The 20,865-nt window shown below is 36.0% G+C and overlaps 1 protein-coding gene across 1 annotated transcript in view; it reads right to left on the reverse strand.

Annotated features, from left to right (window-relative positions):
• LOC149172057 (T-complex protein 1 subunit gamma-like) overlaps positions 1-20,181 on the reverse strand; it is a 123,920-nt gene extending 103,739 nt beyond the window's left edge. Inside the window, 2 exon segments of the mRNA XM_089424190.1 lie at positions 9,250-9,311; positions 19,877-20,181. Coding sequence (XP_089280316.1) covers positions 9,250-9,311; positions 19,877-19,901 — 87 coding nt within the window. The 5' untranslated portion in view covers positions 19,902-20,181.
• Between the last annotated feature and the right edge of the window lie 684 nt (positions 20,182-20,865).

The raw sequence follows: 20,865 nt of genomic DNA on the forward strand, positions 1-20,865 counted from the left end.
ATTACACCCAGTTTTTCTTTCTTTAGAGGCTTTGTCATGCTGTTAGAGCTAATTATCTTTCCCGATTTCTCTTCGATACCCCTTAGTTCAACTTCCTTTCCTTCCCAAAAAAATTCCAAAAATAAGTTCTTGAAAATTAAAAGCTATCATACCCAAAGATTGTAGCCATTGGACTCCTAGTACAACATTTGCACCAACCATTGGAATGGAAAGCATTGGACTATTCAAGGCATATTCTCCCATAGCTTGATATTATGACACTTTCCAAAGCAATTTATGGTTCCTCAATTTGCAACCATTACTTGACACTCCGGTGTTGGATATAGGAAGCAATTAAATTACTTGGGTATCTTACAATGAATAGAATTATGGGTACTACCCAAATAAATCAACACTATTACCTTTTTCTTCTTGATATGCCCTTCTATCTTGAGAGTTTAAGGAGTGGTGATAATTCCTGTCAATGCATTACAAGACATGGTCAAATTCATTTCTTCTTTCTCTGGGATTAGTTCCTGGTATATATCATCTTCTTTTGATGTTTCTTGTTCATTTTCTTGCTCCTCTTATCCATCTATGTAAATTAATTTCTTCTCAACACACTTATGAGCTTTAGTGTATTTTCTATCACATTTGTAACAAAGCCCTTTTGCTCTTTTTTCTTCTAATTGTCGTGGTGTCAACCTTGTAGGTGGTAAAAGGCTAGGAGAAACAACACTTCCATCTTTATAGTTGTGAGTGGTAGGCTTCCTTGTTGCCATAATTTTGCTTTTCATTTTTCTTGCCAACCTGAATGCCTTCTCCAATGAATCAGGTTCTCAAAGGCAAACCTCATGTTGAATGTTATCCTTTAAAGTCCCTATGAATACATCAATCTTATGCTCCTTTGGAATATCTTTTACCCTTATATTCAATTTTTGGAAGTCCTCAATGTGCTCCATCATTGAACCCTTTTGTTTGATATTTATCAATTTGCTAAAAAAAAGTGTTGTTTTTTGTATCCTCATAATGTGCTATCATTTCTTCCGTAAAAATTATGCAAGTGAGAAATTGTTTACGAGAGCAAAGTCATCGATACCATACAAATTGATTTGGTTCCAAATATAAAGTTGCAATGCATACCTTTTGTGTGTTTTGCACATTGTCGAGATCAAAATATTGTTGCATCTGTAGTATCTATGTTACAGGATCTTGCCATTAAACTTCCTCATATTGATTTTATTGATCATATCTTCGATCACATTCTTCAAATCATCCCTCCAATTTTTCTTACTAGGTGTTTCTATTTTCTTGATTCGAGTCATTCTTTTTCTTTCTTTTAAGAACTCGATCTTGAATCTGTTGTATCTCTTAAATTTCGGATCTCCAAGGTCTAAAATTGCGACCTGTAGTAGCCCTCTGCGTCCTCTTTCTAATGCCACCAGTCTTATCAAAATTGGATTCTCCAAGAAAGAGTTATGCCCAATCTCCCAAGATGACCTGATTATATACTTTTTCAGGAGAGCGAACTTGTACGAAGTGCAACGTGTCACTGTGTCGACCTTCAAACCTAAAAATGATACACAGAAAAGTACAGTCTGTCCTCTCTCTATAACTTCTTACAAAATTTTAATTTGATGCTCAGCGAAAAAGTTATAATATTTTCCCAAGGTCACCTTTCTAAGATGTAATTTGGTAGCCTGCAAAAACCCTAAATGTCTTGGACCATATCTCTGAAAATATAGCGAAACAAGATCTAAAATTCGAGCTTGAGCTTCATTAAGATTTTGGCTCAAATGGGCTTTAATTTCAGAGTCTAAACCTTCGTAGAAAAAAAAAATTATAGCAAAAATGCCACGATGACCTCTTTGCGATGGAATTCTGGAACTTGCAAAAACCCTAACTTCCTCAGATCATATCTCCGAAAGTATAGCGAGACAAAATCTTAAATTCAGACCCAAGGTTCAAAACGATTTCGGCTCAAATGCGTTTTTTTAAAGCTTCTGAAACTTTATAGAGAAAAAGTTATATTGAAAATGCCACAATGACCTGTTTGGAGCAGTGAAACCCTAAAATCCAAAGCTCTGATACCAAATGTTATGAAACCAACTAATAAAAAGTTAGATCAACAACTTGAAAACTAGCCTCTTCGAGGGGGCAACCTCTGTTACATTACACAAATGACCAATTCTTCCATGATACAAATGACAAGACCTCATTTATATATATAGGAGTCTAAGAGGTCCCAATACAATCAGAGCCTGCATAACAATAATATTGTAGGGGCACAACAATAACAATAGTGGGCTTCTATGGGGCATAATAATAACAGCATGGGGGCTATATGGGCACAATAATACAGTAAGGGAGTTGCACTAATAACAATAAGAGTTTCACTAATAATATAGGGACCTAACACTAACCCACATGAAATTTTGCCACCATTAGAAAGGGATATGATTGTTGTAACAAATAGTGAAGAAAAAGAGGGTCTAGAGATCAAAACCTTAGACCCTAACCCTTGAAGATCACTTGCCCAAGTTGCCAAAAAAATTCCAATACTTGAATCACAAATTTTCAACAATTTTTCTGCAAAAAATCACCAATGATCAACTTTAGAAAATTAAATATTCAGATTAGAAATGGAGCAAGGGGAATCTAGGGCCAATGAGCGCTGGCACTAGGCCCAATAAGGCTAGAGTTGGGCTAGGAGAAGGCAGATCTGGGCTTAGGAGCCCCAAAACTTTAAACTCTTTTTCTGGAAAAATAAACAAATATATATATATATATATATTGCTTCTGATCTTCAAATTTGTTGCAAAATCTTTAATTGTTGGCCTTGCAAAAATATTCAAGACAAGATCTTGCCCTCCAGAACCTAGATCTATCTCAAAACCCCCAGATCTCTTTAAAAAAATCTCAGACCTGAAGATTTCCTTAGATGATTTCTCATATCTATCCCTGCAAAACAATCTTTGAGCCCAAATCTTGCTCCCTAAGGTCTAGATCTGCCCCAATCTGAAGATTTCCTTGGCTGATTTCTCAAATCTATTCCTACAAAAATGGAAAGAGAAAAACCCAATACCCAGTATGTACAAAAATAGAGAAAATCCCAAAAACCCAAGTGTTAAAAATTCAAAATTATGTTATAAAAGTTCAGATCTACACAAATAAATAGCAGATCTATACAAATAATTTACAGATCTATCTATCGGATTTGAGGAGTATGAGTCTAACTCCACTTCCAGATCTAATAATCTAAAGCTCTTAATAGCCAAATCTATCAAATTTTCTACAAAAAATAAGATTTTTTAAATTTTAAAAAGAGGTGCTAACTCGAAACCCTCTGTGTATCACCAACAAAATCTTTGATAAGCCCAAAGCTAATTTAGCGGGGCTCTTCAAAAAACACAGATCGGGAGTTAGTTGGTCCAACTGAAAACTTCCCTTAACACCCAAAAATCTAAAATCAAGATTTCTCTGCAAAACTAAATCCAGCCATCAAAAATGGAGCGAAAAAATAATAATAGAATTCAAACAAATAGAGACATTTGCTATTACGTTCAAAATTTAAATTATTATTCAAACCCTAGCGACTGAGCAAGATACCTGTACTCAAATCACTCTTCAGAAGCTATCATCAATGGCTTTAAAAAAATTTATGCATGAAAACAACACATCTTACAGTGTTCTTATGAAGAGTAACACCAACAAAATTTAACCCCAGCGTCTTTTTTTTATTAACAAGAAAAAAGATTACACCAGAGCTTTTTGCTAAGCACACAATCAAAAGATCGGATGGATTAACTGACAAATGACTTCCTATTTAAAGATAAATCCTCCAACAACTAGTTCGAGTATTCATCGTCAAAGCAATCTCGATCGTTGATGAAAATTAAAATTTCTTTTAATCTCATCTGTCGAAATATTTAAATATTTCGAGAAATTTGAAATTTTTAATTAAATGCATTTTAAATAACTCAAATAGAATTTTTGAGTTAATTTCCCTAAAAAATTGACTTTGACATAATCCCCAAGGATTAAAGGTTTAAAATTTAGCAAAATAACTAATTTACTTTAGTCCCAAGACCTTTTAAAATTTAATTTTTAAAGGCTGACGAATTTTATCTTTGGAGAATTTAAATTTACCTAAAACCTAGAATTAATTAAATTTCTAGCTTAGGATTTTAATTATTTTTTCGCCAGAAAAATTAATTAATTAATCTATAAAGGAATAAATTATTTTTCCAACCCTCAAAACACTTTCATCATGATTTTCATATTTTTTACATCACAAGGGGGAAAACCCATTTCTAATAGACCTTCACAGACTATCCATTTCTGCGTCACAAATATAATCTAGCGGACCAAACAATTTGTAATAAAATAACTTAACCAAATAATTAAAATTATTCCCAAATTACTTTTACATGGACTCGATCTAAAACACTAGGACTCGCATAAGATCCTAGCGACAAAATCCATTCCAGCTTTGAGGTAACACTGCAGGGGAAAACTCTGTCGACAATCCAAGAATGGACCGGTGAGACAAAAAACCTCCCAAAATGGAGATGGTCACTAGAAAATTGTGTTAAGATTATTTACATCATATACATGCAGATTGAGTTTAGATTATAACATGATGATCAAGTTGATGATGATAGTTGGACAGCACGGACACATCAATCAAGCGCTATCCCTTTTGCGAAAAAAGGGGGTGTACTGCTATGGGTCATTGACACGTAGTGGTCAACAAGGAGCATGGGGAGCCTAATGGTGGGACAAATCGAGCATATCTCTCATGCAAATTTTGTGGGACCAAGATGACAAGAGGGGTTATGCAATTGAAATACCATCTAGCTAGACTCCCTAAACATGATGTTGGGCTTTGTATTGTTTCTAGTGTGGAGCTTATACAAAAAACTCTTGAAGCAATTGATAAAAAAGATAGAAAGAAGGAATAGGCAAAAAAAAACAAGGTTGAACCTGCAAGTAGATCTTTCGGGATATCTTCTTTTGATTTTGAGGCTAAGGGTAGTGGGAGGGGCTCCATAGCGTCACCTGGTAGTGCTAATGTTACCGGGAATGGAAGGTCATCAATTTTTGTTCCACGAACAAGACATGGGGCACAACTTTCCATAAAATCAGTTGTTAAAAAAAGAGAAGCAATAAGCAAATTGAGTTATGGGGAGGTGTTTGTTTGGAGCGACTTACTTCTCAGCATCACCAAAACCAATCCATTTTGGCAGCCAATGTGTGATGTTATTGTTGTTGTGGGCCTAGGGTACAAAAGTGCTACATATGAGTAGTTGCCGGGGCTAATCCTTCAAGCAGAAAAGTTGGATATCAACACTCGATTGGTAGAGTTGAAACAGACATAGGTAAGTGTCTGGATGCATAGTGATGTCTAACAGTTGGACAAGTAGGAAGGGTAGGACCCTTCTAAATTTCTTGATACATTGTCCTAAAGGTTCCATGTTTATTAAATCAGTGGATGCGTCAACATATATAAAATACGCAACAATGATATGTGAGTTGTTAGATGAGTTCATCCAGAGATTGGTGTGCAAAATGTGATGCAAGTCATAACATATAATGCAACTAATTATGTGTCTACCTGCAAAATGCTTATGGAGAGGCACTGCACATTGTTCTGGATTTCGTGTGCATTGTTCTGGATTTCATGTGTTGCTATTATATCGATTTGTTGCTTGAGGATATGGGGAAACTCTCCTTCATCGAAGAGGTGATTGATATGGCTATGAGTGTCCCCACGTTTATATATAACCATGCTTTTGCTCTTAGCCTCATGAGGAGATACACTAGAAACAAGGAGTTGTGGCTTCCTGCAATCACACGTTTTTCCACCAACGTTATTACTAGTCTTTGCTTCGATGCCAGTTTGAGTTGAAGCAAATGTTTATTTTTGATGAGTGGCGCGAGTGTAGATACAGCAGGAGATGGGACGAGAGAGCCATTGCAAAAATGTACACTAACACATTTTGGCAGGAACTAGAAAAAGCGTGCTCGATTAGTGAACCTATAATAAAGGTTTTGAGATTGGTAGATGGGGACAAGCCTGCACTGGCTTATTTGTACGAGGCCATGGATAAGGCCAAGGAGGCCATTCGTTCTTATTATGCAGACAAGGGTTATGTTGGGCTTGATAGACATATGATGTTATGGGATGTGACTGATAGTCGGTGGACAGGGACGCTTCATCGACCCATTCATGCAGCAGCACTCTTGCCTTTGATTTTGAAGGCAAGATGATGGAAGGGCTCCATTCCTATATTCAGAGCATGGTACCTGATCCTAAGCTTCGTAGCAAAATCAATCGCGAGATACAATGTTATCAGAATTGTGTTGGCCTATTTGGCTTTGATGATGCTATTAGGGAAAGGACCATCTTCATGCCACTTAATTGACAAGTCATCACTCATTAGAATTTTCAATTTAGAGTTTACTTATTTATAATTCTAGATTTTTAAAATTCAATTATATAACTTTTATTTGAAAGTTTAATTATGTTTTAAGTTTTTGACTTTTTATTTCTCTATTTTGTTGTAGATATTTGTTAGCGAAGCTATGGTGCAAGGGCACCAAATTTGCAAAAATTAGTCATAAAAGTCCTAAGTCAAACATGTAGCTCTTCAAGGTGTGGGTGCAATTAGAGTGTATTTCAAAAAATACACTCAAAAAAGCGCAACAGGAATAACTTTGAACTTCAACCTTCAGATGAGCAATTACATTTATTGTAATTTTAATTTATGACCCTCCATTGTCAAGAGTCAACACTTATTAGTTTTTCTTTACACTCTTTCAGTTGGAGTTCTCACGCCTCAATGATTTAGTGTATGTGCATTACAATATCAAACTTTGAGTGAAGCAAATAGAAACACCCATGGATCCAGATGCCATTTCCTTAAACAATATTGATGTATTGTCTGAATGTAGGGTGGAGTCTAAAGTGCCTATCATGGAGGAGTCACCTGCATAGTTAGAGCCAGAGGAACCATTAGAACAAGGGCAACAAGAGGAGGAAGACTCGAGGGAGGAGCAGCACGAGGAGGAGTAGCACAAGGAGTAGAAGACTGTTGGAGCATCAGCGTCAGCACCATCTATTATAGATATAGGAGAGCACAGCTCCATGCCAAGCAATCATTATTTGACAATAGGTGCAAGGGCAAAGCCTTCCACTGCTAGGGGCAAGTCTGCAAACATCCCATCATGTTTTTCCGTAAAAGGGGAAGAGGGCACTGATTTTAGATAGATCGCTGCTAATTTTATTTGTTTTGCTACATATAACTCATGGTGATGAAATACTTATATATATGTGATGTTATTTTGTATTGGTTCTCCACATTTGAGTCTTTGATTGGATAATTATCAGGGATTAACAGGATTTGGTATCACCTTTGATGTATCATTTTTATTTTACAACCACCACATCATATATATCAGTGTTAACTTCATATTTATGTGTCAATGTGTTTATTTCATGTTGTTATTGCTTTATATGTTTAAAATCTGGTAAAAAAAAATGAATATATTATGCATTTTTTATGTTTGCCGATATTTTCGTCGATATTACCAATAAAATGTTTTCTAGACCACCGCTGATATTTTTCCGATACTGATATTTTCAACACTGGATGAGATTGATTGTTTAAATGCAGAAATGGATGCAGCACACCTGAATAGCCCTAGTGTAACCAAATTGTGGGATGTTAACATCCAATATCCAAAACTCCATCAAACCAAAATTATTCCCACCAAACTTTAGGCCAAAAAAGTCAGTTTCTCCTCCAATCTAAAACAAACAGATAAAAATATTGTCATATGCTATGCTGTTTGGCAAATAGACTTGCATTACCATTTAAACTTTGTATGATAACTAACAGTAAAATTATATCTTGTGTTGTATCAGTATGCAATAGACCAATCGCAGTGCACAAAGACATGCTTGAATTCATTTTCATCCAACCTGCAGATTTTATTTCCATTGCGCATGTTACCCTTTACGTTACATAATACACAATTGACATAAGAAAATCCATTTGTACCACACTAGTGTAACAAGCAATCATCCATGAAAGGAACTAAGAAAAATTATTTGTACCTCACTAGTGTAACAAGCAATCACCCATGAAAGGAACATTCTTTTGGTGAACTCAATGAAGGAAAATCAACATTTATGATCTGAGCAAATAGACTGGAATTATAACTAATCTTCAGAAGCGTTAGTAAGAGGCAAAACCATAATTTATGTTACAACTTCATGTAACAGACCAATCACAACTTACTACCCAAAACACATGCTTGAATCCTTTTTAAGTTGCATGCAGTGATTTTTGTGTTTCCATCTTGACATTACATGATACAGAATTTTAAAAACAAAACTCATTCTTATCAGTCTAGTGTAACATGCAACAATCCATCAAAGGAAAATGCATTTGGTATGAACTTGGTAAAAGAAAAACATCAGAAAAAATGAACAAAAACAGATAAGACTAACTAACAGACACCAATCCTCTCATAACTCTACAATATTATTGTTATTGCAAAGGAACCAATGATCTACTGCACTACAAAAATTGACCAAACAAATAGATGCCCAACTAACCCATAGATAGCTTTATTCAGCCTATCACGTAATGTTCTTCTGTTATTAATTCCTCATTTGTATGCAGCTATTTTGTTTCTCACAAAATGAGTTGCTTCTTCATCACCTTACCCAATCCTACTAACATCTTGATTCTTGACCAATGGGCTTTTTCCCTAACAAAAAAAATCTACCAGACAAGCCTTGCTACAGTATTGTTTGCAACAAAACCTTCAATCGGCATAGTCTATTATAAGATCAATTTAAGTTACCTTTGCCCAGACAAGGAAAAGAAAAAAGAAAAAAAACCAACACTTGCTACAGTACTTTTTGCAACAATATCTTCAACACTCTGCATAGCCTATTAGTATAAAATTGACTTTAAGTTTTGAGAAGTAGTGTTATGGGCAAAAATGAGGAAGGGGCACGTCTTCTGGGAGGATTGAAAAACACCCATCCAACCCAAAGCTCCTACTTTCACGGACATTGTTCTGCCATATCTTACCTCTATTTTCCCATCTCATACACATTGACAAGTGCAAGCTAATTCATAAAAGAAAAGGCAAAGCAGAAAAAAGTGGGATTAAACAATATTAGATAGTGTGCAAGCATCTTACAGAAAGCGCACACATTACATGACTTGATTAAAATGGACTGGGATTCACCTTTGATGCTTGAATATTTGCATGGTGCACCCTATTTCCAGTCTCCCGCTTTATAGCGTCATCTGTTCAAAAGAATATATTCATCAAACAAAATGCAAACCAATCACTTGAATATACACAATCCCAATAGATATGATTGAATACCTAAACTTAAAAAATAGATAACTACCAGCATATGTTACAAAATATAATAAAAGAACTTTGAAATAATCCTCTTATATCTAAAGAAACAACGTTATATACGATAAATTAATTCAGCAACTGCACTACCTCTCACAGATTCTCTTAATCTAAGAGATGGTTTGTTGGGCTATCTTTAAAAAGAATATGAATCTCTTACACTGACTTTTATGACTTCTAAAGTGTTTAGTTTTTTTATTAACTTTTTAAGATATTGGATCTTTATGAATAGATAGTTCAACCTAATATTGGAATGCCACATATGTGATTTTAAAAATACGCAAATATAATTACATTACAGACAACAAAATGTCATTCACAATGTATAAAATCCCAATGGTTCTCTCTAATTGCAACCCATTGGTGCTTGTCAAAGCCCCTTTTACTTCTTTGAAGAGGCATAGCATTGGCGACATTGGCAACATATGATAACTAACTGCTATATATGGAAGTCGATTTTTTTAAAAGGTCTCTTATATCAACAATGTTCCCACAATGTTCCCAAACAAAAGAGACATGTAGTGTTTATGTGTGACTTTTAATGTTTAAGCAACTCTCAAACTGATTGATGCACATGACACTAGCAACTAGGCTGTTTAGACACAATTTTCAAGAATTCCAACATTTAGGTGAGTCAAAGTGAGAGCTTGCCAAAGTGAGCTGCCTAGATCCATCTTAATTCCAGATTTACCAAGTGCCACGAGGAATCAAATCGATTTTCACTCTAAAAGAGGTTTGCACCTCAAGAGAAATCTTCCCTCTCAGTGCTTGGTAGATCCGGAGTTAAGATTAATCTAGGCTGGTTTAATGATTAATAATAATTATATTTTTTTTAATTTTTTTTCTATTTTTATTTTTATATAATTTGACCAAGTCAAAATGTTTAACAGGATAGGACAGGACATTACAACATCTCTTCCATACTGGGCTGGAGAGCACCTCTCAGCGCAATAATAGGTATGGATTGTGATCATAACCAATGTATCCAATGCTGGCTGCTGAATTTTTTAAAGCAAATGTTCCATTGAGTTACCTTAAATTTGGCCAAATCACATAATCACTACATATCTAACTTGTCAACGTACATGAGCACAGGACATGTACAAAGGAACAGGCATGGAGATGCAACTTTTGAAAGCAAGGTTCAGTGGGACTCCAGGGTGCTTCACGTGTAAGACTTAATAAGTTAATACATATGAAAAAACTTCGGAATATAAAAGATAAAACTGACTTTTTTGTGGAACAAACAACATGAAATAATATTATTCATTCACTGATGATATAACAACTCAAGTATCAAGGCTACGCAATTAACAAAAATTTAAATCTTGAAATGAACTGGAAAAACTATTAACATAAAAATATGTGATATGGGCTGTAAAACTAAACTTTATAACTTAGAACAATACTTTGGATGTTATATCACTCAGCCAAAACTCAGGGAGGGTACACAGTCACGGGAAGTGTGAATCTTGAGAAAAATTCATAAGCATGTGTTCTATATTTTGGCACTAGACAAATCTTGAGTTACTTAGAAGGCATACAGTCTACATGTTTGCACTAGGCACAAGAGTTGGATTTCTCTAAAAGGTTGTCACAAAATATAAAGCACAAATATATAGACTGAAACTCTATATTAGCTAGTTGGGAGGTCTGTCTCTTATGATTATTTCCTGTTCAAATTGATGTAATAAAATCCAAGGCTGTGGAAAAAGCAAATCTGATCCTCAGTTACTTCCTGGACAGATTAATGTAACAAATCCAAAGTTATGGAAAATGCAAATCAGATCCTTGGGCATGAAGGACATGGATCAGACCTGAAAATGAGAATACTATGCATGGGAGTGGACCATACAGATCATAAATTTGGAAAAAATTCATCAGGATGTCCCTTGGGTTCAGTCAGGGAGCCTTCCCGCCCCTGGGATGGGGACACGTCTCTAGAATGGGGAGACATGAGAACACATCTCCCAAGGCCAAGAACACATCCACTTGCAACGTAATTACATGCGGATATTACTTTATCATGGTCAATATATTTCAGTTTTTCCAACAATCCCTATCTCATGAATAGCTACTACATGAAATAAATTAAACATTCGTAATTTGTTAGATGAAAGTCCAGTGTTGATAATATCGGCGAGGGTCCAGAAAACATCTTATCGGCAATATTGGCGAAAATATCAGCAAATATCGGCAAGCATAAAGAAATCAATTTTTCCAAATTTTTAAACATAGCCGATATTTTGCCGATATTTTCAAAATATCGCATTATTTTGCCGATATTTTCGAATTTCGCCGATATTAACAACACTGGATGAAACATTTGAGACAGTTTAAATTGAATTTAAAAGAGACACTCCAAAAGTGAAAAGATGTTTCATGTGAAATAAGGACATGCATTTAAGAAATGCCCTATTTTACAAGACATTATATTAATTACAAGTGATGATGGAAGAGCAATCATTCAGACTGCAACTATATCATGTACAAAACTTCAAGGAAATGCTTTAGACATCTTTAAAATCAATTTCAAAGGGGAATGTTATGTGATTTCAGCCCCTTTGTTGAACCTTTGCAAGTTTCAAAAAAATGGAAGGACAAACAACAATTCAAAATGAATATCAAATCTTGAATAAGATATTGCCTTGACTTCAGAATAAGGATTCTCCACGCATTTGTTGTAGGTAAGCAATGTACAAAAGGAAACACTTGTAAATTCTTCAAGTTCGAACATTAGAAGGTTTTCTAGAATTACATTAAGGTTCGAGTTATAATTTAATTGGACTCCTAAAATTGAATGACACATATACATACCTAGCTTTGCTTGATACTTTATTTCATGAGAGGCTATGAAATTGAAGAGCAACATTAAAAGGATCATTGTGGCATGGAAATATGATGATTTGTGTGCACTGGTTAGATAAGTAGTTACATTAGTTATATGATAGTGGTTCAAACAAGCACCACAAAAGGCCCATACATTAGGCTACGATTGACATACGACTAATTTCACTAACATCTGCTTGTTCAAATCATCAAAAGTTCAGTTTCAGTTTCAATTTCACTGTAAGCCTATGTGAAATCCTACCTATTCTGATAGAGTCTGGAAACAGTAGTAAATTTATATTAAACTGTAAGTAATGCACATAACGTTCAGAGAAAATGGTGTTAAAGGGTTGTTTCATGACACAATGATAATATTTTATATCATTTATACATAATCATTTTTATCATTTATATATAACCTTTTATATGATGATTTATATGTACTCCTTTTTATGATTTATATAGATTTTTTATATGATATATATGTATCCATTTATTGTCGTAGTGATGGTGTTCCTTCCTGCAACACGAACTTTACCTCCTCTTTGGATAAGACACGCTCGTTTTCAGTCAAAATGCCTCAGCAGCTTAAAACCCCGCTTTCTTATTTCATAGCAGCCTCTACCTCAGCAAAACCTGATCCTTTGAAGAGATGCAAGAGGAGTTTTATAGTACACTTCATCAAAGTAATTCTTTCACAAGTCTCTAGTTCTATGATGGATCTCTTTAACGGCATGTAAAAATTCCTGAACAACGGAAATACCGCTGTTGTGAAAACAAAAACCAGTGTGGCTTCAAAAGGTGTTTGACATTGTTTGGCAGTCTTGACTCTTGATTAAAGCAAAAACATGCGACAGTATATTTGCTAAATGAGTCCCACCAAAGCTGTGATAGAAACCATGCTGAAGGTAAACCATTTTTAAGAATTGGTTCAGTTGGTTATAATCAATGTTTGAATAGTTGGAATCGAACCCGAAATCGAACAAGGGTTACTTCAATCAAAATCAGGCAAAAACAAGATTTTTTAACCGGTTCACTTAAAGAATAAATAAAAATATTAAAATTTTAATTAAAAATTAAGAATAAGCATCAAGGGTTTGAACCAGCTGAACCAGTTCCCAACCCAGTTTGAGATCCGAAGGGGGTTAGCTGATGTTCCAGTTCAATTGATTTTTAAAGTACTAGTTATAATGATGACACAAAGACAAAATTGCTATGCAAATTAGCGTTTGTGTAAGCAACCCCTGCATTATGAAAAGAAATTTGGGGCAAAATTGTCTTAGACTTTAGTCTATTACAGTGAAAGAAATTTGAGACAATAGTTGCCTTAGTCTATTGCATTAGGTAATAGACTAAGACAACTATTGTCTCAAATTTCTTTCACTGTAATAGACTAAAGTCTAAGACAATTTTTGCCCCAAATTTCTTTCAGTGGATAGGGTTTCAATACAGATTTTATTGTGTACAACCATTATTGTGTACAACCATGTAATAGCAATACAAGAATGTAATTCAGTGCTGGCTCGAATACTGTAATAACCTCAACAATATGGTTCAATAATTCACCAACCAATAGAACCCCAATGCCAGTTCAACAAACTACAACAAATTCTGAAAATAGCAGGGTTCCCACAGAAGTTTAAACCTATCTATAATATGATAACCCTACACTCTGTTTATGCATTAATACTTTTGTACTTCATCAGAACCCTTCTCTATGCTGCATTTAATCCTCAAGAATACAGATCTGAGTAGCAGTAAACCATAGGATCCGCAGTTGTTACTATAATATTCAGGAGATCACGCCTCCCGGAACCTCAATCAGCCACAAGAAGCTTGGATTCGACCAACTGAAACCTTCGGCAATCTTTGGCTGTCTCCGGATCGCTTTTTTAACTTGGACCTGTCACAGATGAGCCTCAGGATCTGCAGTCTGTTACAGAGTACTTCAGGGAAGTTCGATCTCATGAGAGGATGTCGTTCAACCTCCAGAGAAACCCAGATTTATCAGCGGAATTATTCAGCCTACCCAGAATTTGGTCTAGGTGTTTCGGGAGCCAGATAATAATGGAAAACTCTTCTCGCAGTCACAGAAAATCTGACTCAGACCTTTGCTGGCCTCAGGGCACTCTGACTGCTTCAGGAATAATCACAGGGAGAATCTGTATGGTCTTGTCCACAGAACCTCACTTTGGTCTGGCTCCCAACAAACTCGCTGGCCTCAGGTGTAAATTCCAGTTGGTCCACTTCAGATAGCTGTTGCCTTAGAATAGACTTTGACTTGTTAATTTCCTTCAAACCAGAGATTCTTCCAATAACCTATGCCAGAACAAAAGTTGGAAAAAGAAAAGAAAAAATTTATCAACTAGCGTGGAAACTTTCGCCACCGAAATCTTTCACAAATAGCAAGGTTATGTAGGCCTTGCTGATACATTTCCAACAGTATATCCTACTCAAAAAAAACCCTCCCAGGTGAGAAGTAATGGCCAATTAAAGTTTCAGTATTAATTAAGAGACTAAAACTTAGGGCAAAAAGCCAAACATCAAGTTTGTTAACAGGTGTGCATGTTCCAAGCAGATCCACCATTGACTAAGCAATCCATGATCTCAAGCACACAAACCTGTCCACTTTTTAACACTGCTAAGTGGTGTGCAACTTCGGGATAATTAACAACACCCACTACAATTCAACAATTGGATGAGGAAGCTCTTTAGTGAGCTGTTTAGAAATGTGCTGGATACCACCATGATTTTCTGCGATAACCATGATTTTCTGCGATGACCGCTCCAAGCATATTGATATCAGGTACCACTTTATCCGGGATATGGTAAAAAGCCCCTGAGAAAAGTCAAATTCTTAACCTTCCGTGAACGACTTGAAGTCGCGGAGAGAACTTCTTATGAGGGTCCCATATGAGATGGATGTTGAGCTCTAGGAGCTCTGGGGGGCTTGGGGTACTTCTTGGAGCGATGAGCAAACATCGGGTAAGTGATTCACCTTCCCCTATGATACCCCATGGTGACATATGCATAGGTTGAGTGGTTCACCTTCTCCTATGACATGTGAGCAGGATGAGTGGTTCACCTTCTCCTGCCGATACATCTTACCCATGCAGTCCGAGACTCATGGGAAGTACCTCTCATCTAGCCAATGAGAAGGGAAATGAGGATAGGGGCCATGGTACTACCGATGAACGCATCGTGTACTACCGTACCCCCTATGCTAGGATGTTGATATTGATCTGCGATCAATGGAAACTGACTTCAGGTCGGTTAAGAGTGGTATGACACACTCTCTATTATTGGAGACTGACTTCGGGCCAGTGGAGAATGGTATGATACATTCTTGATCATTTATTCTTTCTTCATGGTTCAGCAGAGTAGAGCAGAGACAGGGATGGAAAAGATTGTCAGACAGTTTGGCAGGTGAAGTTCTCCCTAGTTGAGAAGGAGTGTTAATTTTGGCAACTAGGGCCAAACTTCACCTTTGACAGCTCATATTTTTATTGGATTCTTCTCTCCGAGAGGTGTAGGATTGATCTAAAGATTATCCCATTCTGACATATGTACTGATGGAATTATGAATTTATTTTGATTATGGACAAATTGTCAAGGTCGGCCAGCAAACTAATGTAGGCTCAGAAGCCCAACAGTCATGTCTATTCATCTTCAACATTTGCATATAAATACAAGGTGCCTCCTCCTCATTTGGACACTTCACTCACTCGCACATCTCTCTTCTTGATTGGGTACAGATTTTTGAGGCTTCTCACTCTCCACACGTGCAAAGAAAGGACTGTACTTTTCTGTCCCTGCATTGACCGAAAATTGCAGAAGGTTGTTTCGCACAGCATTGACCATCTTTGACTGCAGTTTTGTGTGGGGTATTTCTGTTTGGGCATGCTGCAGGTCTGGGCACGAAATCCGAGGTTGTTTGACCTCTGTTTGACCAGCATTGACTGTGTTAGGGCTTGCTGCTGCATTGACTTTTGTTCACCAAGTTTGACTGGATATTTTCAGACTCTTTTTGGGCTGATTTGACTTGTTGTTGGAGGCCGAGTTTACCGAGTTTGAGAGAGTTGTTTTGAAGGTCAAAATCTTCCCTGTTGACCAGCATTGACTTTCTGATTAGGGCTTTCTGTTTCTGTTGTTTGACTGATCAGATTTCACTGTGATTAAGCAAGTGAATATTGTATATTGTACTCTCTCTCTCTCTGCTGAACTTTTGAATAATTATAAGAAGAATTGATCAAGGTTTTCCCCACATTGGGGTTTGTCCCTGACCGGTGCCATATCTTGTGTCCTCTTGTCTTGGCTTGTCTCCTACTATTATTGTTTATGTTCTATCTGCATTTTACTATCATGATGATGTGATTGCTAAACTGGATATTGGTATTGGGCTGATAATGAAATTGATGTAAAATTGCTCTAAGCATAGAACAAACCATTGTTATCTAAAATTAACAGAATTACAGTTCAGTGTAGAATTTTAGCCACCATATGCAATTTCATGAAATGCAGGTAAAACATCAAATTTTGAACATGTCAACAATGTTAGGTTTGAAATTGCCAAGCTCGAGATTTCAACTCCCAAACCATGGTTACATGTATAATATGAACACTTGTATCAACTGGTTAAACGGGTCTCCCATCTCTTTTCAATTTTTTTTAGCTTTGTATTATCCATCCTATTGTCATGGTATTCCTCTTCAATAATTATGAAACTCGATTTCTTCTCTTAATCCCTTGGTCAAACATCTAGTTGATTTGCATCTTTTGAACTTTTAACTTTCAAGATTAAGCCTTGAATATGTATAGGGAACTCCTTAAGCAAGAACAATATGAGCATAGACATAAAACTCTTAGAGTTGAGTTTGACCTCCAAAAATATTGTTTAACCATGCTAAAACTCATGAGCTACGGAACTATTATTTGTGATATAAAAAACTGAAAAGAAGGCTAAGTACATTTGGCATGCCACCTTTATATTTATTATTTTAAGAAGACACAAGAACAAAAGCAACATCTTGAGGAGCAGATAAATTAAACAAAATGGCAGAGTGATGCACCAAATTTGCTTAGAAATTTCGACAACACACAACAAAGAAATATTGTCATCAGGAAGGATATTTCAAAGATTGAAAGAGATCTTGGCATTAGCGTTGCCTTCAACTCAAAACAAATTACATACTTGTATCGTGATTCGAGCAATGGTTCCTTATTAATCTAGTATTGTCCATCTTAGTGTGCGCACAAGATTTAAACTATTTGGGCTTGACTAATAGATATGCATATGGAACTACTTGAGTGGAAATGTTAGGAGCATATCTGAATAACACACTCTTATAGCTAGTTGATAAAGAGTATTCCTTGATTATTGGAAAACATCTATCAATGATCTATCTTAAATGACCATGAAAGCTAATGATGAGAAAGTTTGTGTTTTAAATATAATCAATTTCAATTCATTTTACCTAACAACCAATAAAATCCATAAAACCCACAATTGTTTCATTCTTCAATATTTCCATCTTAAAAGACTATAAAATCCTAATGACAATAAATTTAATAGAGAGACTTATGGAGCTGAACTGTGTGAGTAGGTTGAAACCTCGATGTTTGGGACAAACAACTCTGCCCGTCCAGGACAAAATAAGCTTTTTGAATAATGTGTAGGGGATGGACAGAGTGTCTGCCCTAAACGTAGGACGTTTCAGCCTATTCACACAGTTCAGCTCCAAAAGTCTATCTACAATATGAAAATCTATGAAAATCTGCATTCACACAAACAAATTTGATGTTTCAATATTAATCGATCTCAATTCATTTTACCTAACTAACAATATAATCAGCAAATTCTACATTTTTTCCATTCTTCAATATACCTATGCCCTACGTTCCATCAATCCCTCGTGTTAATCAGTTATCAATGGCATTCACAAACATTGCAAACCCTGGATCTCATCCCAGCTGCAATATTTTTTCATGGCAAATTTATAAACTTTTTTCTAAATTTGCAATTCCAGCCAAAATCAGACATTTTCTCTATAAAATAATAGTTGAAGAAGAGACTCAAGTTTCAACTAATGGCCATTGACAACCTATAAAATTTAGCTGCACTAGTAAGATGATGGCCTTGGACTTTTCCTATATTTGAGCACTACTCGTAACTTTGATCACACAAGTGGATATTTCCTCTTCTAAGTTCTAGCCATAAAAATGCATTCAGAGGCTAATGTCGCCAGCTTTAAGAGGCAGCTTGAGCTGATCTCATAGTAATTGACAAAATAAATTGTAATAGAGAAAAGCTGCCATGGAACCCCTAGATGGCCATAATCAGCCATACTAATGTGGAATGAAATCCTTAGCAATGGGGTTGCCACTTTGATCTTTAGCTTACAATTAGGGAAGCAGAACAAGCAAAGGGACCTGCAGAGCACCCAGGCACCTCTAAACAATGTTAATACCAGAATGAAAAGCTGCACCTGCACCCCAAAGCTAGCTATTATAGAATGGCAGGGATTTTGGTTGTGGTATTTCATAAAACACGTCTGTCTCACAATTGTTGCCAATGTTAAATTATTTCATTCACAATAACAGTTAGTTTTTTGTCGTTTGCTTGCACTTAGTTTTTTTGTCGTTTACTTGCACTAGAGCAAATCTCAATTGATCAAAAAGCAGAAATGAATTTAGAGCTAACCACATTTCATAGGCTATGATCACTCTAGAAATTTATGCCCCCGTGTTCCAAAGGACTTTTTGGAGATATATGATACAATAAAAAAAGCATGACTGTGTTCCGCTGCTTAGTGGAAAATGCGCTTACCCTAAGGATTTACAGATTAACCTTGATGTACATTGAGCCTGTAGAGAGCATTCAATGGCAACTCGTTTCCTATACTGATCATGGCAAGGGGAATTGATTTAGAAAGTGACAACGATGCTAAGAATGAAATCGTGAGTAGGTAAAACACAGTAAGCAACTGGTGTGCACCTTCCAAGTCTGTGAAGGTGGAAGCCGAATGAGCATGAAGCTAAGTTTAACCCCTGAGCTTTGTCTTGATTGAGGAAAGATTTCGGAAAGGTAGTGGATGATTAGCTTTGAATTTAATGGGATTCCCCTTAGAAACAGACAATGTAATCTCTCGTAAGATATCAAAACACTGATCTGAGACTAAAAATGCAATAAATACAACAATCTCTTCCAGGCCAACTAAGAAAAGTAGTTTCAAGTAATGATCAAAACAGCAACCTAAGAGATAGAATGGGCCCTGTTTTGAGAAACGGATTGCATCCTTCAGATATTAATTATATCCCAGTATACACTTAAGGTTTACAAGTTTTCACTTAATAATATATAGCTAACGCTCACATTGATTGCCAGTGGGCGCTGAGTTTAAATCTAAAATAACAAACTGTGCACATGGCCTGCAATGATTCGACTGAGGGCATAACAAACGTTGTATCATTACTAACTTCTAGGGTTTGTAATAACTACATATCCATACAACCAACATTTTACACAAAAAAGCGACGCAAAAAGAAACATTAATGGCAACGAAAGCATCAATGTTTTCAAGGAGAGCTAGGATCCGGGCAAAAGGTCCAAGTTACTTACTCAAAACGAGAACAGGAGCATGCATGGCTGCAAGTGAAGGCGGCTAGCAGTCCGTCGAGGGAACAAACGCTAGACTGGACAAAAACCACCGAATCACAGCTGAATTCGAAAATGCTCCCGTCTACAAAACTGAGATTAGTGATAGCTACAAGGTTATTTCTGGTTATTAGAAGCCGAAGTGGTACTCGGCAGGAACCCTTTTCAATGATACGCGATTCGAGCCAGAGCTACTAAAACCCTCGCGAGCAACTAAAGAAACGAGAAAGTAGAGACCTTCGAAGATTTAAGCTCTCGGTAAAGTCGATCTCAATCATGTCACTCGCGTAACTTTTCCCTCTGGCATTTCATGTTAATTTTTTTAATGGTTTATGTTTTCCATTTTTGGGGGCTTTTTCTAGATGTTTCTCCCGCCTTTTTTAAAACTTTGGAATAACATGTCTCCCTAGGGTTTCATTTAATTTTTTTAAGTAATGGTTTATAGTGTTCAAGACTAGGAACAAGTTTGTGAAATGAGGAGGTGCCTTCTCTCGACCACTAATATACAAATTGTGATTTTGGTATTTCAAGGGTAGTTTTAATAATAATAATATCCATTTTTAAGGTCACAGTCAAACCAGACACCAAATTGGTGTATGAGACCCCCTTATTTGTGGGACAAGGACCCACCTCCACGCAGCGATTTGACTACTAAGTCTACGAAAGCATACATACTCTACCCCCCTCTGGTTTTGAACCTGTGACCTCTTAGGAGGAAACACATGCTCTTAACCATTAGGCCCACTCAAGTTGTATATTGATAAGAGTGTTAAGTTTTAATAAAATTGATAGCAAAATATTTTTATTGATGTGAATTATTGAATATAGTCATTTTTACTTAGTGGTATTCAAATTATGTAAGATTTGAACTTAGTTGAGAATTAAATTTAAGTATAAATGAGAAAATATGTTTTCTTCATTATTAGATTATAACAATTTTTCAACACATTTAC

The sequence above is a fragment of the Pinus tabuliformis genome, chromosome 4_2 (assembly GCF_031772625.1).
Source record: "Pinus tabuliformis cultivar Carrire ecotype Pingquan chromosome 4_2, CPIR1, whole genome shotgun sequence".
Taxonomy (NCBI): Eukaryota; Viridiplantae; Streptophyta; class Pinopsida; order Pinales; family Pinaceae; genus Pinus; species Pinus tabuliformis.